This window comes from Necator americanus, chromosome X (genome assembly GCF_031761385.1).
Source record: "Necator americanus strain Aroian chromosome X, whole genome shotgun sequence".
NCBI lineage: Eukaryota > Metazoa > Nematoda > Chromadorea > Rhabditida > Ancylostomatidae > Necator > Necator americanus.
In genome coordinates, this window is record NC_087376.1 from 14,669,183 (window position 1) to 14,684,294 (window position 15,112).

The 15,112-nt window shown below is 40.6% G+C and overlaps 1 protein-coding gene across 2 annotated transcripts in view; it reads right to left on the minus strand.

The window, feature by feature from the left end:
- RB195_023128 (uncharacterized protein) overlaps positions 1–11,644 on the minus strand; it is a gene marked incomplete at both ends in the record, with an annotated part of 19,704 nt that extends 8,060 nt beyond the window's left edge. For both annotated transcript variants that reach the window (XM_064210457.1, XM_064210458.1), the window contains 8 exons: positions 430–593; positions 3,075–3,168; positions 3,237–3,350; positions 3,413–3,493; positions 3,550–3,630; positions 3,681–3,821; positions 3,878–3,990; positions 11,530–11,644. In XM_064210457.1, the coding sequence (XP_064066338.1) occupies positions 430–593; positions 3,075–3,168; positions 3,237–3,350; positions 3,413–3,493; positions 3,550–3,630; positions 3,681–3,821; positions 3,878–3,990; positions 11,530–11,644 (903 nt within the window). The remainder of the gene's footprint in view (positions 1–429; positions 594–3,074; positions 3,169–3,236; positions 3,351–3,412; positions 3,494–3,549; positions 3,631–3,680; positions 3,822–3,877; positions 3,991–11,529) is intronic.
- Between the last annotated feature and the right edge of the window lie 3,468 nt (positions 11,645–15,112).

Sequence of the window (15,112 nt, forward strand, 5' to 3'; positions counted from 1 at the left end):
ACAGCTTGTAGCTTCAATGGCTCTAACACCTCGATAGACTGCAAAAAAGAGAAATTATCAAAAATGCTCCGTTCTAATCACTTCATCCTTTATTTTAATGATCTTAAAAAAGGCAGTCGACAAAATTTAAAAAACACATTACTGCCATGTAGAGCGAGAAATTCTCCATAAAATGAAATGCGACATTTGTCAATACGTCTTATTTCGAAACGCACTTTTAAGTTTAAAGAAAAGCTTAACGACATATTTCTCAAGGCAATGAAGAGAGCATGTCCCTTATACCAGAACAGTTTCCGCAAATACGTTGGAGATCACTTAGATTAAGTGATAAAACTGGTGGAGACAGCAAGCAAAACCTTTCACATGAAAGAATGTTAACGCCAAGCAGAACAAATATCTCTAATGAAATTATCAAGATAAATTACCTACCTTCTCACGCAAACACGGATTTTTGTGAGTCTGCATGTCTGCCGTAACCTTCTTCAAGCTAGCTGTGATAGCTTCACCTTTGTTGATTTCGGCAAACAATGCATCTCGGCTTGCTCTTCCATCTGCAGGAAGAGGGTTGTTTGGAGTTGTTTTTGTGAAAAGCGCTAAAATAAGACGAGAATTATGATAAAACAATTTTAAACCTAGTTCTTATCTGATGTGACAGAAAAAATCAGTATAAGATTGCGTAACACACAGTCTCTAACTCCTTCAAGAATTTTCACGACAGATGACTGACATGACCATTATTAAGATGAAAATGCGACTTTCACAGTTGCCTTCGGCAAGAAATTTCTCAGAATGATTATGCGATAGTCCTTTCTTTTTTGTTCACCATTTTGTTGTGTTTATTTTCATTTTCTTTGTTTACCTTGTTGCATTTCTAGTAGAAAATTTACTTTAGAAAATAAGTGCAAGAATCACATTAAGAAACAGAACTTCAAGCAAGGTACAAATGCGGGCCGATTCACAACGTACGAAGAAAGTGTTATCGCTGACTTCAGCGATCCCGGAATTGTGACTAAACCCTTGAAGACGAAAAACACGGAAAAAACGAATTGCTGAAGGCTATCGTAGAGTTCTATCCAGCTCAATCGACGCATGAACACGCTATATATCTTTCCATATTCCAACTCGACCATTTCTGTACACTTTCACTCGCTTGGAAAGCCCAACCGTTGCGATAAATGGGTGCCGCCTCAGCTAAACGACACGAAAAACTCGCCCGCATACTGCAAATATCGTTCAACAGAGGACTGAGGAATAGATTGATTGAGGGATAGACTGTTTCCCCGAATTCGGTATGCAGACAGGACTTTGCGCCTGCAGGCTATCACGTTATCCGTTCGATGCAGCACGCTCTGGCAGCGAAGAAGTTCCACAACTTCGATGAGGTATGCATCTGGATGACCAACATCTCTGTCTAGCGGTCGGCTCACTTCTACAAGGACATCCACTATCTACGTGGATGTCGTGTCGCTACGTGTCACTGACAGTTGTGAAAACTTAACAACGAATAAAATATTGATACTGCTTTGTGTGAAACTTCGAATTTGAAAAAGTTGCATTTTCATCCGAACATCCTAATATACTTATACTCTTTATTCAAGATCCATGTACAATTCTGTATGTGACGCCCGCAACATCAGTGATTTCAACCAAGAAAAGCATCTGAGAAAGAAGCTGCGTCGTCAACTGCAATAAGACATTGATAACGAGTGAACGCCTCAACACTGCCAACGAAGCGACTGTTGGTGAGTCAACCCTTCCAATTTGGAGGGATCATTTCAAGATCTTGCTGAATCGGCAAACGCCGTCAGCTCCTGAATCCGAGCACCTTAATGAGGAATCATCGACCGAGTCGGAGGTTTAGGTCCGTATCCAAAAGATGAGAAATGGAAAATCTGGCGGAGACGACGAAATTGCCGCAGAAATGCTGAAATATCATCCTCCGCCTGGGATCCGTGAGATAACAAAGGTCATCCTTTCATTATGGATAGACAAAAGGATACCTGACTCGTGGAGACAAGCTATCATAATTCCTCTCCACAAGAAGTTATCCGTCACGGACCCTAGGAACTATCGAAGAATCTCTTTGCTGCGTGCTATGTACAAGGTTTTGAAGTGGATTATCCTGGACCGGCTTATCAAACATCGTGCGACGAGCGAACTAACTCTCTTCCTCCACCTAAGCCTTTCTGGACTTTGAAGCCGCTTTCGACTTTCCTGATCGCGGCCGACTTTCCAACGCCAATTCTTTCCAATGGCGTACCAGAAAAGTTCGTTCGCCTGCTTGATGACATGAATCAACGAACAACTGCTGCAAATCCAACACCAGCAGGATGCACAACACCGTTTGAGGTGGTAACTAGAGTAAGACAAGGGGCAGTGGCAGGACCGCGAAGAAACAACGCGTGACGAGCAAGCTGGCTTTCGTCCTGGCCGATCTCCGAGAACAGTCGATCAGTGTCCTGTCGACATCGTCTTAACACCATCAGGGTTCCCCTTGACTAATCTCTAGTACGCCGAAGTATCATTCATTCTAATCCACCTTCCAAAAATACCTCTTAAGTTCAGGTTCATTAAGTAAAGCTTTCAGTTTATCGTGGGACCAAAAAAGTAGATTAAAGGCATCAGCCCACGAATCTGAGGTGGTGCAGATTTCAGGTGGAGTATTCGTATACAGGATTTAAGACTACGGAGAGGGGGGTGATTCCGTCCATTTCTTTCCAATTGCCGTAAAAAACGGCCCGGAAGATACGGCTTCATTCGTTTTGGCGCACTATTTTGTACAGGAGGTTAGATTGGAGCGCGCCAGTCTTGTGCGGCGCCGCATCTTCCGCGCCGTTTTTTACGGCAATTAGCAAGAAATGGACGGAATCACCTCCCTCTCCGTAGTCTCCCATCCTGTATACGAATACTCCACCTGAAATCTGCACCACCTCAGATTCGTGGGGTGATGCCTTTAATTTTGGGTCCAAATATCGAATTTGGATCAAAAACAAAATAAGAATTCGTAGCAAGCACGAACTTTGAAGTGACCAGGGGAAACCTCTAAGCTAGGGGAATAAGTTAAGAGAACAAACATCGAGGCGGAGGAGGAGGTGGTGGCAGAAGGCCTACGGTAGCGGAAAATCCAACATTGGTGTCATGTTCGGCGGAAGAAGGAAGCAACCATCCCTTAATTTAAAAAAGTTATAAAACTACCACCGTGAAGAATAAAGCAAAACTGATTTTAAAAAAAATACAGGTGCGCTATTCCAAGCCAGACCAGTGGTGTGAGTTTGACGAACAAATGTTTGCATTGCCTCTAGCAGTTCTTTCCACACCCGAGCCCATTCCACATGCGTTTGATCGCCATCCTAGAAAATCTCATTTTCCTCCACTTCTGTAGGAAACCTGATCAGACAGTAGTAGAACCAACTTTGAACTCCTTAAAGATGCGATTAATGTAAAACGTAGAAGAATCCAACATTTCCTTGACATACGAAGCAGGCGTTTTCTTCTGCGAAATCAGAAACATAAATTATGCAATACAAGTAATGAAAAAAAAAAACTAACCACAAGAACCCATCCAACTGCAGGAACACCTTCAGAAACTGCACAGAGATGATTAAACAACGGTGAATTACGCTTCGAATCCTAAATCTTATAATCAGAGATGATTTTATTCTTAAAACTATTAGCTCAACCTTGAAAGAATTGATTTCCATTAAGAGATTGACGAGGGGGGCAACAAGTTTTTGGACCTCTTCTGCTGAAGGCTCCGAGCGGCTAGCTGCTATCCACAAAAAGCTTCTGAGAAAATTGAACACTTCCTTCACTTTGTAACCCTGAAATCTGCCACGTGCAGTAGGGTTAACGGATGAACCTGATGCGGTCCTCTGACCATGATTAAAACATCGTCTCCAATTCTTTCTGAAAGTATGGACCATCGCTCGGATACGTCTGATAATGCATTGTCATACGCTCTCACATGAGGAGGAGTTTCGGTGGAAACGGCTAAACAAAACTTCTTACATCAAATGTGATGACGTAATGTATCAAATGGCGTGGAACACTGTCGTGCACGCGTGGTGTACACGAGCGGTCAAAAATTAATGAGGTCTACTCACCAGCCTATTCAAAAGAAACCAATGAAATGACTGCTGAGGAGATCAAAACGTGTACAAAGGTAGGGTTTCTAACATTCCTCGTGAGAATTAAACCGGTTCTCACGCCGTTTTGTACGACGCTTAGGGAAAGATGTACGGTAATTTCCAAATAACCCGTCATCTCCGCTTTCGCTGTGGTTACCTCCTCACGTCAATATCGTGACACGCCTGATTTTAAGGGCCTAGAACATGTGGTAGCCTGATGAGGCGAGGTCTGGAGAACAGGGTGGAAGGAACCGTTTCCCAACCCAGAACCTCAAGTTGGGGACGAGTTGCCGAAGCGACATACGGCTGCGCGTTGTCGTAGGCAAGGAGAACAGCGGTATGTCTTGGGACTTTAGCGTCGACCGCTTGTTATCGGGCAACAGGTCTCACCATAGCATTCCCCGTAAGTCCCAGATGCAGCAGAAAAGAACTTTCCGTTGGCGTCGATTTAGCTTTAGTCGTTGCGGGGCTGAACGCTTTGAGAGAACTAGAACGAATGCCCCGACTATCGTTATCATGGACTCGTCCCGTTTTCGATGACGATATCCTACAAAAACTCCGAACAGGCAAAACAGCAATGACTTATACCATACTTGTGCTGAAATAGAAGAACATTTCGAGTGTGACGAACAGATGTTGCGCAAACTCGGCTAAATACTCTGCTCCAGGATAACACGGTCTGACGAAGATTTGGACAAAGATATTAGGCTGCAGAACATAACTACGGGTAGAGGCAAAAAAGTCGATACGAAGCAAGTATATGACATCGTAGTACATTTTTCGGATGTTCCAGCTTTGCGATATATCTCATCAAGATTACTGTCGAATTTGATCACAAATACTATAACTTGGCGCATTTGTTCGATGACGTGTACCAATTCGACAAATTCGGCTCATCAGGACTCTGAAATGGGTCCCACGATGCCAAGTTGGCGCTTCTGCCTCAGAAGACAGTGAGAACGTCCCAAGGTATCAAGTTGGTATTTCTACCCCACAAAGCAGAGAGATGAAAGATCATCGTTGACGTCGCCAGTTTGCTGAAGCGGCACCAAAATACAATCATACGAGTTTACACGCCCTTTGGTACACCAGTGTCAGAAAGCAGAAAAAGGAGCTGCGAAGGATAGGTCGATTTGACTCTGTTCGACCTATCCTTCGCAGTCAAGATGATGGATCGCATCAAAGTGAAACGGCCGCAATGGCGTCACGAAGTGACCCGACGAATGCAACTACGCAAGAGTGGTACGGCTCCCCAAGAAGTCGTTGGGATCAATGATATGGCGGTACCATAAATTAAAGTTACAGGAACTGCTAAACAAGCATATGAAACGTTTAAAAAACACCTCACGACTATAGTAGTTGCAATAATGTACATTAGTGTAAACTTTCAAATGTTCGGCCTTTCGTACGTACCTCACATTGTCAGACTCCAATTTCAGAAATGGTCACACATGCACAATATTTGCTTAAATAATAGCTATTCACGCAATTTGATGTGAAACTTTGTTTCCATCAGTTCAATCAATGGTGGCGACCATGCCATATGTGGCGATATGTTGAAACGATTAGAAATGGGTGAGAGGAGTTTTGCACCAGATGTCTTGCAGGAGTTTCAAGTTGTGCTTAACCGAGGCTGAGCAATAAATGAAAGAACTTTTTTCAACTACTGATTTTTTTTAGCAGGAACGCTGCGTCTGTTCCGCTAAGCGTCGCAGCACAGGCGCTTCTGATAGAGGCGCATTGTTTATAACAGCGCTTTTGATTTTGTGTCAGAATTTGACGAAAAGTGAAGCATACACGAAGCATTTATATCTTTACCCTTAATGTAGAGCAATGGTCATGCGTGTGATGAGAATTTCCCATTGGGGGTCGTAAGGGAGGGTCGTAAGAATGGATGGGAGGAGGTCGTAGAAAGGTGGAAGGATGAGAAGTGGGGCAGCAAGTGAAATGAAAACGGCATGATGATCAGGACAAGGTGAAATAAATTCCAGGTGTAGATTAAATGTCGGGTAAGTTTGAATTATATCAAGAGCTGTAGAAAATTAGAGTGAGCTTTTCTGAAGTTTCTACTTCCAGATGCCTGCTCAAGAAGTTCAGGATATGTTAGGAGACGGAAGAGAAGTATAAGCATTTATATTATATCCTATTATAATAATAATTTATATTATTATTACTATTATATTTGTATTACATATTATCAACTTATATATATATATATATATTATTGCATATCCTAAAAATTAACTCATAGAATCCTTATATAAAGTATTTTGGAAAACGTTGTTTGTGGGGTAACCGCTAGATAAGATGAGGATACAACCGTGACAAGGGTTAAGGTAACACAAACTGATTGATACATGTAAAAATTCATAATGTAAATACATACTAACATATGAGTACTATAAAACATGTGTGAAGGAGGGACTGAATCCGCCGACAAGGGATCAACAACACAATGGTGGGCTTCAAAGAATTCGAATTTAGAAGCTATGTCACCACAATAACTATCAACGAGTACTGCAGTGAAATGACTTGCTTTGTTACGGAGACGACTACATAAAAGATATATTTATATTATATGCATATGATATATTTCTTTCCTTTCGTGCGAGTAAAGGTTTGGCTTCAACTGTTCTCCGGCGACTTAGTTCACTCCATTTCACATTTCCACTGATCACTAGCTAGACTTTGTGTCATAAGTTGTCTTAACTAGTGCTGTCTTGTCGGCTGCACCGAATTAGTTCGGGTACCTCCTGATGCGCACTCCCGTGACAAGATAACGTGTTAGAAATGATTTACTCGATACCACCCCAAAACTGACACTTTTTGCAAGTTCTTGTTGCTTTAAGCGGTGTTTAACGTAGATGGTGTTGTGTTGATGACGCATCCAATGCACAATCATATGTTGTCGTGTGAAGCAGTTGAAGAATCTAAGTCACCCGCACATTAAAAAAAAACATTTGCGAGGAGAAGAGTATTTAGCCTTAGATAAAATGTACTAAAAGCCTGACCATTCTTGACCTCCTTCATTAAATTCCCTTTTCTGTCAGTTCTACAGAATTTACGAAAGTTTGGGTGCAGTTCCGACAGAGGATGAATGAAATCGGTACCTAGGTGCTCCGGTGTTACAGCCAACAAGCATGGGCTATTACTTTGGGCACTAAGGACACAAGTGTAGGCAGCGTTGTTCGGCTATTTTCCTGACTTCTAATAACAAAAAAGTGCTTGGAATTGATAGTTTTTCTGGCCATCTTCGGCTGTCCGCAAAGATAAAGTGAAAAATTTGTCTTCTTTGTCTTTCTGAAGTACCAGTTTTTAGGAAATAATAAAGTCTAGCTTGCTCTCATTGTGTTGAAGAATGCTTTCTAAGTAAACTTATTCGGCATTTTTTACATGTTATGTGGAGTCTGTGAAGTAAAAAAAAAAAGTAAAAAATTTCAGAAAAAAGAACATGAATGAGACTTCGCGCTAAACACCAGCAGATCACAAGTCATCATCATGCCCAGTCGCATCTCTCTCATGGTTTCTACGTTACTGATGTTGAAATATCTGAATATATTTCGACCTTTTAACGTTTTAACGCTATCCTCAAAGACTGGTTAAAGTACATAGTACGACAAGAAAAAGAAGAGTGAGGAGTACAGGTCGAATTAGAGAGGAATGACGAAGAAGAAAAACGAAACAAATTAACATTCTAATTTAAGTATGTGATAATGCGTCGACAATTCGCTGAAGAACGAATGGTGCAAACCGCGCAGGTTCGAAGCCTCATGAACCAAGTTTTGCAGAAGAGGTAGAAACTTGAAACCATTTCTAAAATTTGAAGATTTTAATAATACATAGCTTTCAGCATTTCATAATGATAGCATAATATAGTGGCCAAAAAAAAAAAAAAAAACTCAGATTCTGTGCACACAGTTATGCCTGGAAGATCGTAAACAACCTCGTGAAAAGAGCACCTTCATTTTAAGAAATAATAAGAGAAGTACTTCTAATACCATTTCGTTAAAAAAAAGGTTTACCCTACAAGTAGTCATAATAGCCAAAACAGTCATACCTCATCGCTGTTTTCTGGGACCAGATAATTTTTTGGTATTTAGAAGGGACAGAGAAGTGAAAAATGCAAAAATGAAAAATGAAAATTTCTCGATCTTTGTCCCATCGAAAATTTGGAAAAACCGCGAAACCCATGAAAATCGCAAGACTTACATTCATTGCGCTCGAGCAAAGTCGGAAATTTACCAAGTTTTCCCATTCAGAAAATAGAACGACATTTAAAATTCCCATTCCATTCAGAAAATAGAACGACATTTAAAAAATTATTCGAAGCAGAGGGTTTATGCGCCTTGCTCAGTCTCTAAAGATATTCTAGATATTTTAATGAGTGAAAATATATCAACACCAATATTTAAACATTTCAAGAAATTTGTTTCTTTTACTACTTGGTGTTTACTCGTTCCTGCCAGCTAGCGAATTTTCCTTTTTTCCATTCGTTCCTTAGCAAATTTTCGGTGTTGCACTTTCGAAATACAGGAAATTTCCAACATACTGAATTGTCAGCAAGGGAGAGCTGGAACGAGAGGGTCGGTCGTGTTCCGTCATAACTTTTGTCCTCTGTGGAGCAAAAGCAGGTAAGGAAAATGTCCGACAGTTAATCGTACCTTTTGATTAAATTTAGCATACATATTCGAAAATGATGCACAAAAAACAAATCTATATGAGGCGAAAATCGCAAAAAGAAAACCAAAAATGGTATGAAAAAACTACAACTTCGTTTGAAAAGCTGACATTGCAAAAATAACATCTTACAGCTTCAGATTTATTCGAAATAAAGCAGACAAAAGTTTGGCCATTTTTCAGTACTTTTAGTGTTTGCACTACTTTTGCCTTCTTTTGTTGCTCTTTATCGTGTTCTCCACTTCCTAGACAAACTTTTTTGCTTCAGATATGAGGAAAAAGCAAGGAGCTGTTCTAAATGTAAGGGAGTAATCATCAAAACCGTTTCTTCGGGTGCGAAGAATAAAGTTGTTGGCCACCATAATGGGGAAACGGTAAAGAGGTACCCGTAGACTTTTTGGCGAATGCCTCCGAGACATTACGTATCCTGTGGATATGTCCTAGGGGACGCAAACATGCCTCGGCGAAGCCACGCTCCGGTCGCTCATGGGGACGCATGCAACTGTTTTAGATGGTCTTCTGACCATAGAGATGCGGAGAACTACACAGTTATACGGAAGTATGACAAGAAGAGTGGTGAGTTGTCGAAAACACAGAATCAATTAAAAAAAAACAATGCACTTAATAATGCATTGATGTTGTGTGTAGTGGTCTACTAAGAGAGGGAAGTAGTGAATTTGGTCTACACATTACCCTCAATAATTCTAAAAATTTTATCAAATGAACTCTATTTCTTCCATAATTTACTTCTATTCGGATTTGTTAACCTGTGTCGAAGTATCAACGTTCTTCGAATCAGGTGGACCAAACAAGGCTACAAAAAAACCCTAGGACTTACAGAATATCAACGGTCCTCATCCCCGTTACTTTTGAAAGCTAAAATGTTCTTCGGTTTCAAAGAAAGTTTTGATATACGCAATTTGGAAATATTAAATAGATCCTTCTCTCACACTTCACGTGAGGATTTCTCCTGCTTCTGGTACGGTTAGAAATTTGAGATTATCTCTTGTCACAACATTTCCTTTCGAAACTTTCCTCAGAAAATTCCACTGGATAGATATGTCTGCTTTTCCAAAGCAATTTAATAGCTCGTGAAAGCAACGGTGGTAAATCTCCACAGAATACACCCACTCTATCACTAATTGCTCGAGTAAGCCATGATAGAAGGCATGCTCTAAAATCTACGGGGACCCCTTCACTCGCACCCGTTATAACATTCATCCAAATACTGTTACTAGAGTTTGTATATGTTTCAAAAAGTAGAAGCTTATCGCTATGATTCCTAGTAGTGGCCCAATTAAAGAAAGCTGCCGAAATTACTGATATCGCGGTTCTTAGAGAAGTTGATATCAATCCTCAATTAACTAGTTGGTTTTAAAAAAGATCTAGCTAAATTTCCGAGGATCTTCATGCATCCCCCAGGGCTGTTCACCGTCGTTAAATGCCAGCGGACTGCTTAGCAGAACACCTGTAACAAACCTTTGGTTTCCGTGGAGAAAAACATATTACCCGAGTAGCATCTAGAAAAGCCGCATTTGTTTTGAATTGAATAGAAGCAGTAATAAGGATTCGAGATTTAAGATTGCATTTATTGTTGGTAGGGTTTCTTGGACAAGTCTGTCCATCCTTTAGGAACAACATAAACTTCGACTAATAGCAAATGTGTAAAATACTGATCTGATCACAACTTTTTTACGCCCATCTAAAACAAAGAAATTTGTTGGGAAAGTTTAGAACATGATAAAAGATTTATTAAACAGCGGCTAACGTTTCGGTGATATCTACGGGGCGGGCCGTGAGGTCCCTATATAAAAACCCTTGTGACTCGTAGTTGTGGTACGTGGTGGTCTGCTGAGTTAACAAGTCTAGCTAATGAGGTAAGTACTAGCCTATGTGTTGCTGTTTGAGTTTGCTTACCGTTTGGGTGCTTTCTGTAGGGTGATGAGGCGCTTGAGGGGATAGGTCACTAATGGCTTTGAGTTTTCCAGGCTCTGACGAAGGCGATATCACCGAAACGTTAGCCGCTGTTTAATAAAGATCGATACCAATCTTGGCTACAGCTCAAGGAAATCAGTTAAAACTACGTTTCAACATGCCGAGATTCAAAGACAGTCGAACATGGGCAATGATAAAAGAACTACAATAGAAGAAAAAAATGTTACAAACAATACAAAGACCGAAAAAACGTTTTCTGCACTACTTTCCACAACTCTAACAAATTGAAATACCAAATTTTCTTTTTGCAATTTTTAGTTTTTTTTTTGAATACAATGACATTTTTAGAATCAATTTGGATTAGGTAAAATAGATATGATCAAAAGAAAAATGAAAGCAAAAGGTCGAAGACATGCAAAGGGGCTAAACTTTTCTCCGCCACATGTAAAGTCTAATTGTTCGAGAAATTTTCCTTGGAGAGGGTGAACACTGTAAAAGGATATCCAGCATAGAAGGAAATAGGGTACGGTGACCCTCGAAAAGAAAACAAAGAGTAGAATCAAAAACTGAACTAAATAAGGAAAAACAACTACCTAAAAATGTTGGTAAAAGTAGGAAATTCAAACCAAATCCAATACAAGGTCTAAAGCATTTTGCGGAAGATATTCGGGAAATTTTCAGATCCATTCTGTAGGGTGGGGTCAGGAAGAAGTAAGCCATCACAATGACGTAGAAAGTCAGCAGAATTAATTCCACACAAATATATAACAACATAACAAAATAAACTAGCCGTTTCCACCAAGATGAACAGGTTTCGGAGCCAGTTGTGGTTTTGTGGATCCAAGATTCTCTAGTTTTGCTGTGACTGTTTCAAGTCTCGACACTAATTTGTCCAGTTGATCCATTCCTCTGAGGGGTTTATCCAATGGTTATTACCTATAACGACGCTTAATAAAACATTTATGGCCAAACAAAAACAAATTGGCCAAAACCTCTAAATGATGGTTCGAATGCAAATTTCCGCAACATAATCACTTGAATGAGTTAAAGGTAGCACAGCCCACGGGAAAAATGTAGTTGGGGCACTCAGTGGCGCCCTTATTTCTCGACGCTCCAACTTACTTTTTCTCTTAGTAGCTTTAGTTTACATGTAATAGATCCTCTAAGACTCATGCTTAGGCCTTAGGGCCCCGACTAATTTGATGATTTACTTCGGGAAATAAGGGCGCCACTGAGTGGGTTCCAAAGATGTTCACTGTAGAAAAAAATGTTTCTTTATAACAACTCAATTATTTTGATGGAGAGTGAATTATACATAACAATAACGACACCTCTAATAATGAGTACATATACCAACTGTATAAGAACTTCACCTTTTCAATTTCGCTAAAAGTTCTTTAAATTTTTGTTTTTTTCTTCTTTATTTAAAGGCATCACCCCACGAATCTGAGGTGGTGCAGATTTCAAGTGGAGTATTCTTATAAGGGATAGTAGATTATGGAGACGAGGGTGATTTCGTCCATTTCATCCTAATTCCCGTAAAAACGGCCCTAAAATGCGATGCCGCACAAGGCTGGCGCGCTCCAGTCGAACTCCTTGTGGAAAAAAGTGCGCCAGAATGCCCGAAGCCGTATTTTCCGGGGCCGTTTTATACGACAATTAGGAAGAAATGGACGGAATCACTCTCCTCCCCATAATCTACTATTCCGTATACGAATACTCCACCGGAAACCCGTACCACCTCAATTCGTGGAGTGATGCCTTTAATGTTCAGCACAGTTTGACTGCATGTTTGACATAAACAATAATGTCCGTTTTTACGTCTATCCCGAAATGATTGCCATGCATATCTTTTGTTTATTCCATCTTCCCAACCATCAGGGTTAAAAAGCCTGCAACTAGGTCTAAACAGCACTAAGTCTCTCCTATACGTAATTCGAGGAAGAACAGTAGAACTTCTCGCCAAAATATCCACTTCAATCTAGTAAAAAAATATACGACCTTAGGTTCAACCTAATAAGGAAAAAAGCATTCTACTACATATATTCGAAAATAAAAAATTATTTCTTAATTATTGCCATCAGACAGATGTTCTTCGCTGGCCTCTTCCGATACACCTCATGAGACAATGCTGAGATAGCGACCCAAAACATAAGTTGCAGACGCTTACAACTACGCAGACCGTACACTTAGGCGCCTAAAATTACTTCCGTAAAGATTTTTGAGTTATTTTCAGTAACATTCGTAGCAAGTCTTTTTCTGATACAATTTTTTGTATGCGTAGCATTAACAAGCTGAAAGAGATCCTAGTATTTCCAATTAGTTACCACAACGCCGTGCCAGCTGGATTTTGAGGAAACAGTGCTGCAATCGATGCGTGTAATTACATATTCACGCGGACAAGAGAAGCTGATATAACTGTAACGATGTCCTACTAACCACAGATAGCGTGCAAACTGCTATCTGCGATTAGAAGGACGTCGTTACAGTTTCAAGGCAGACATGCAAAGTCCTCTCTGTCTACATTATGTTGCCACGACAACTTATGAACGCTATCTAAAAGTGCTGCATAAAGTTCTTCTGTTTTGCTTCTCAGTAGTTCTCAATATTTGAAATGTTTTCGTTCGTAAGAATGTTTTGCGGTTATTTCACTCTTACCATAAAGGTAAATCAAAACTAAATCTTCAATCCACAAATCTTCCTCACCGTAAGGTTTCCGGTCATTAGATTGCAGGACTGAGAAGCTCCTCCCGAGGTGGTGGATAAAGGGTTGAGGACAACCAAAACATTTGACGTGAGTCACAGTTTGACTTAGAAGATAATGCCTCTGTTTCTGGTGAGCTAGGATTAACTTGTACTCGTTGTATGCGTGTAGGTAGGTTTATTCATGTGCTAGCATGCATACATATTATACTCTGCCCGTCGGTCCAGAAAAGACCTTGCAATCAAACCTTTTTCCTCATCGTCTACTTCTTCAGCTCTTATATCATTATTGTTAGTCGTTTCAATAAAGTTTAGTTGTCCAATTTTGAGATTCACGGAATCGTCTATAGTACGATTATGATACAATTTGTGCACACAACGCATCAGTAGTACTAGCAACTTCTACTGAAGACATGACGATTAAGCAAAGAAGATCACGGTCAGCCAAGAGTCATCTCAGTAAAGTGCCACACCGATCTAATAAACGTCCTCAATAATACGGTGGCGTTTAGTGCCCAAAATAAAAGGTCCTTGCGACAAAATATCTGGCAGTCGCTGACCTGCCCGCAGCGATGGGCGTCTCAGCAGCATTGTCAGACTTTTGTTCAGTTGTCAGAGCAGTTAAGGTTTGGAACAATTTCCGGCAAGCACAAAAGCCACATCCTTCCCGTCTTCAGACCAACGCCGCGCGCGACGTATGGGTCGCAACAAAAGTGCGAATACAGCAAATAGGGAAAAGAATAAGGTGAAATACGGAATTAATTAGTTCTAGTACGATACATGTTCTTACTTTGTGAAGGAGCGCAAACCATTTTGTAGAACGGGCTTTCAAAAACTTCGTGCGAACCGATGATTCTAGATGCTTCTGACTTCTCAAATTTTTGGGGGAGGGTGGTGTGAAGGACTCCTTCTCATCGCGATACTTGTGAACCATCCAAGAAATAACCACCCAACAACCTTGGTGGAAAGATCCCAATCTCAAAAATTTCTCCGAGCGCTACGTTTTTTTAGAAGAAAAGTGTAAAGTTCTTCTTTGCGACCGGCGAAGCCAGTAAGCAACTTACAGCCAGCAGCAAGTAAGAACATCTTCACTTAGCAAATGTCAAGATGAAAATTTTAGAGCACTAGTAACAACTACTATGAGCCATAACCTACAAGTTACACAATCATCGTACTATATTATGATGCAGTGATTTATCGTGGAGGGGGTACGGCGCAGAAAGGCGTAGACGTATCTATCCTACACACTGCATTTACAGTACGCAGCTATTTATGGTCGGATCAAAACGACATGAAGCATGATGCAGTTGCGTAAGCAGGCTGCGCTCGGAGCGGCACGATGGAGACAGCGGTTGGAATCGGGGAAGAATGGTGTCAGCAAAGGTCCTCCCTCGATCATAACCGCAACGCTCCACCGCACCGTTTCGTTGCGCAGCCGCACTACAGTGACAACAAACCGTCTGTACATAGTTTCATGGCTGGAGAAGAAATGAAATGAAAAAAAAAGAGATCAGAAATATTGTTCGGAACACGATATTACTCTTTGATAGAGACTATGGATGAACGAAGTATTGTTCTTCAGAGCTTCTCAGCAAGAGATCAAAATTTTGGCAAAAGGAAAAACAACCGCAAATTGTATAGAACCATGCTATACTACCTTGTTTTGAATT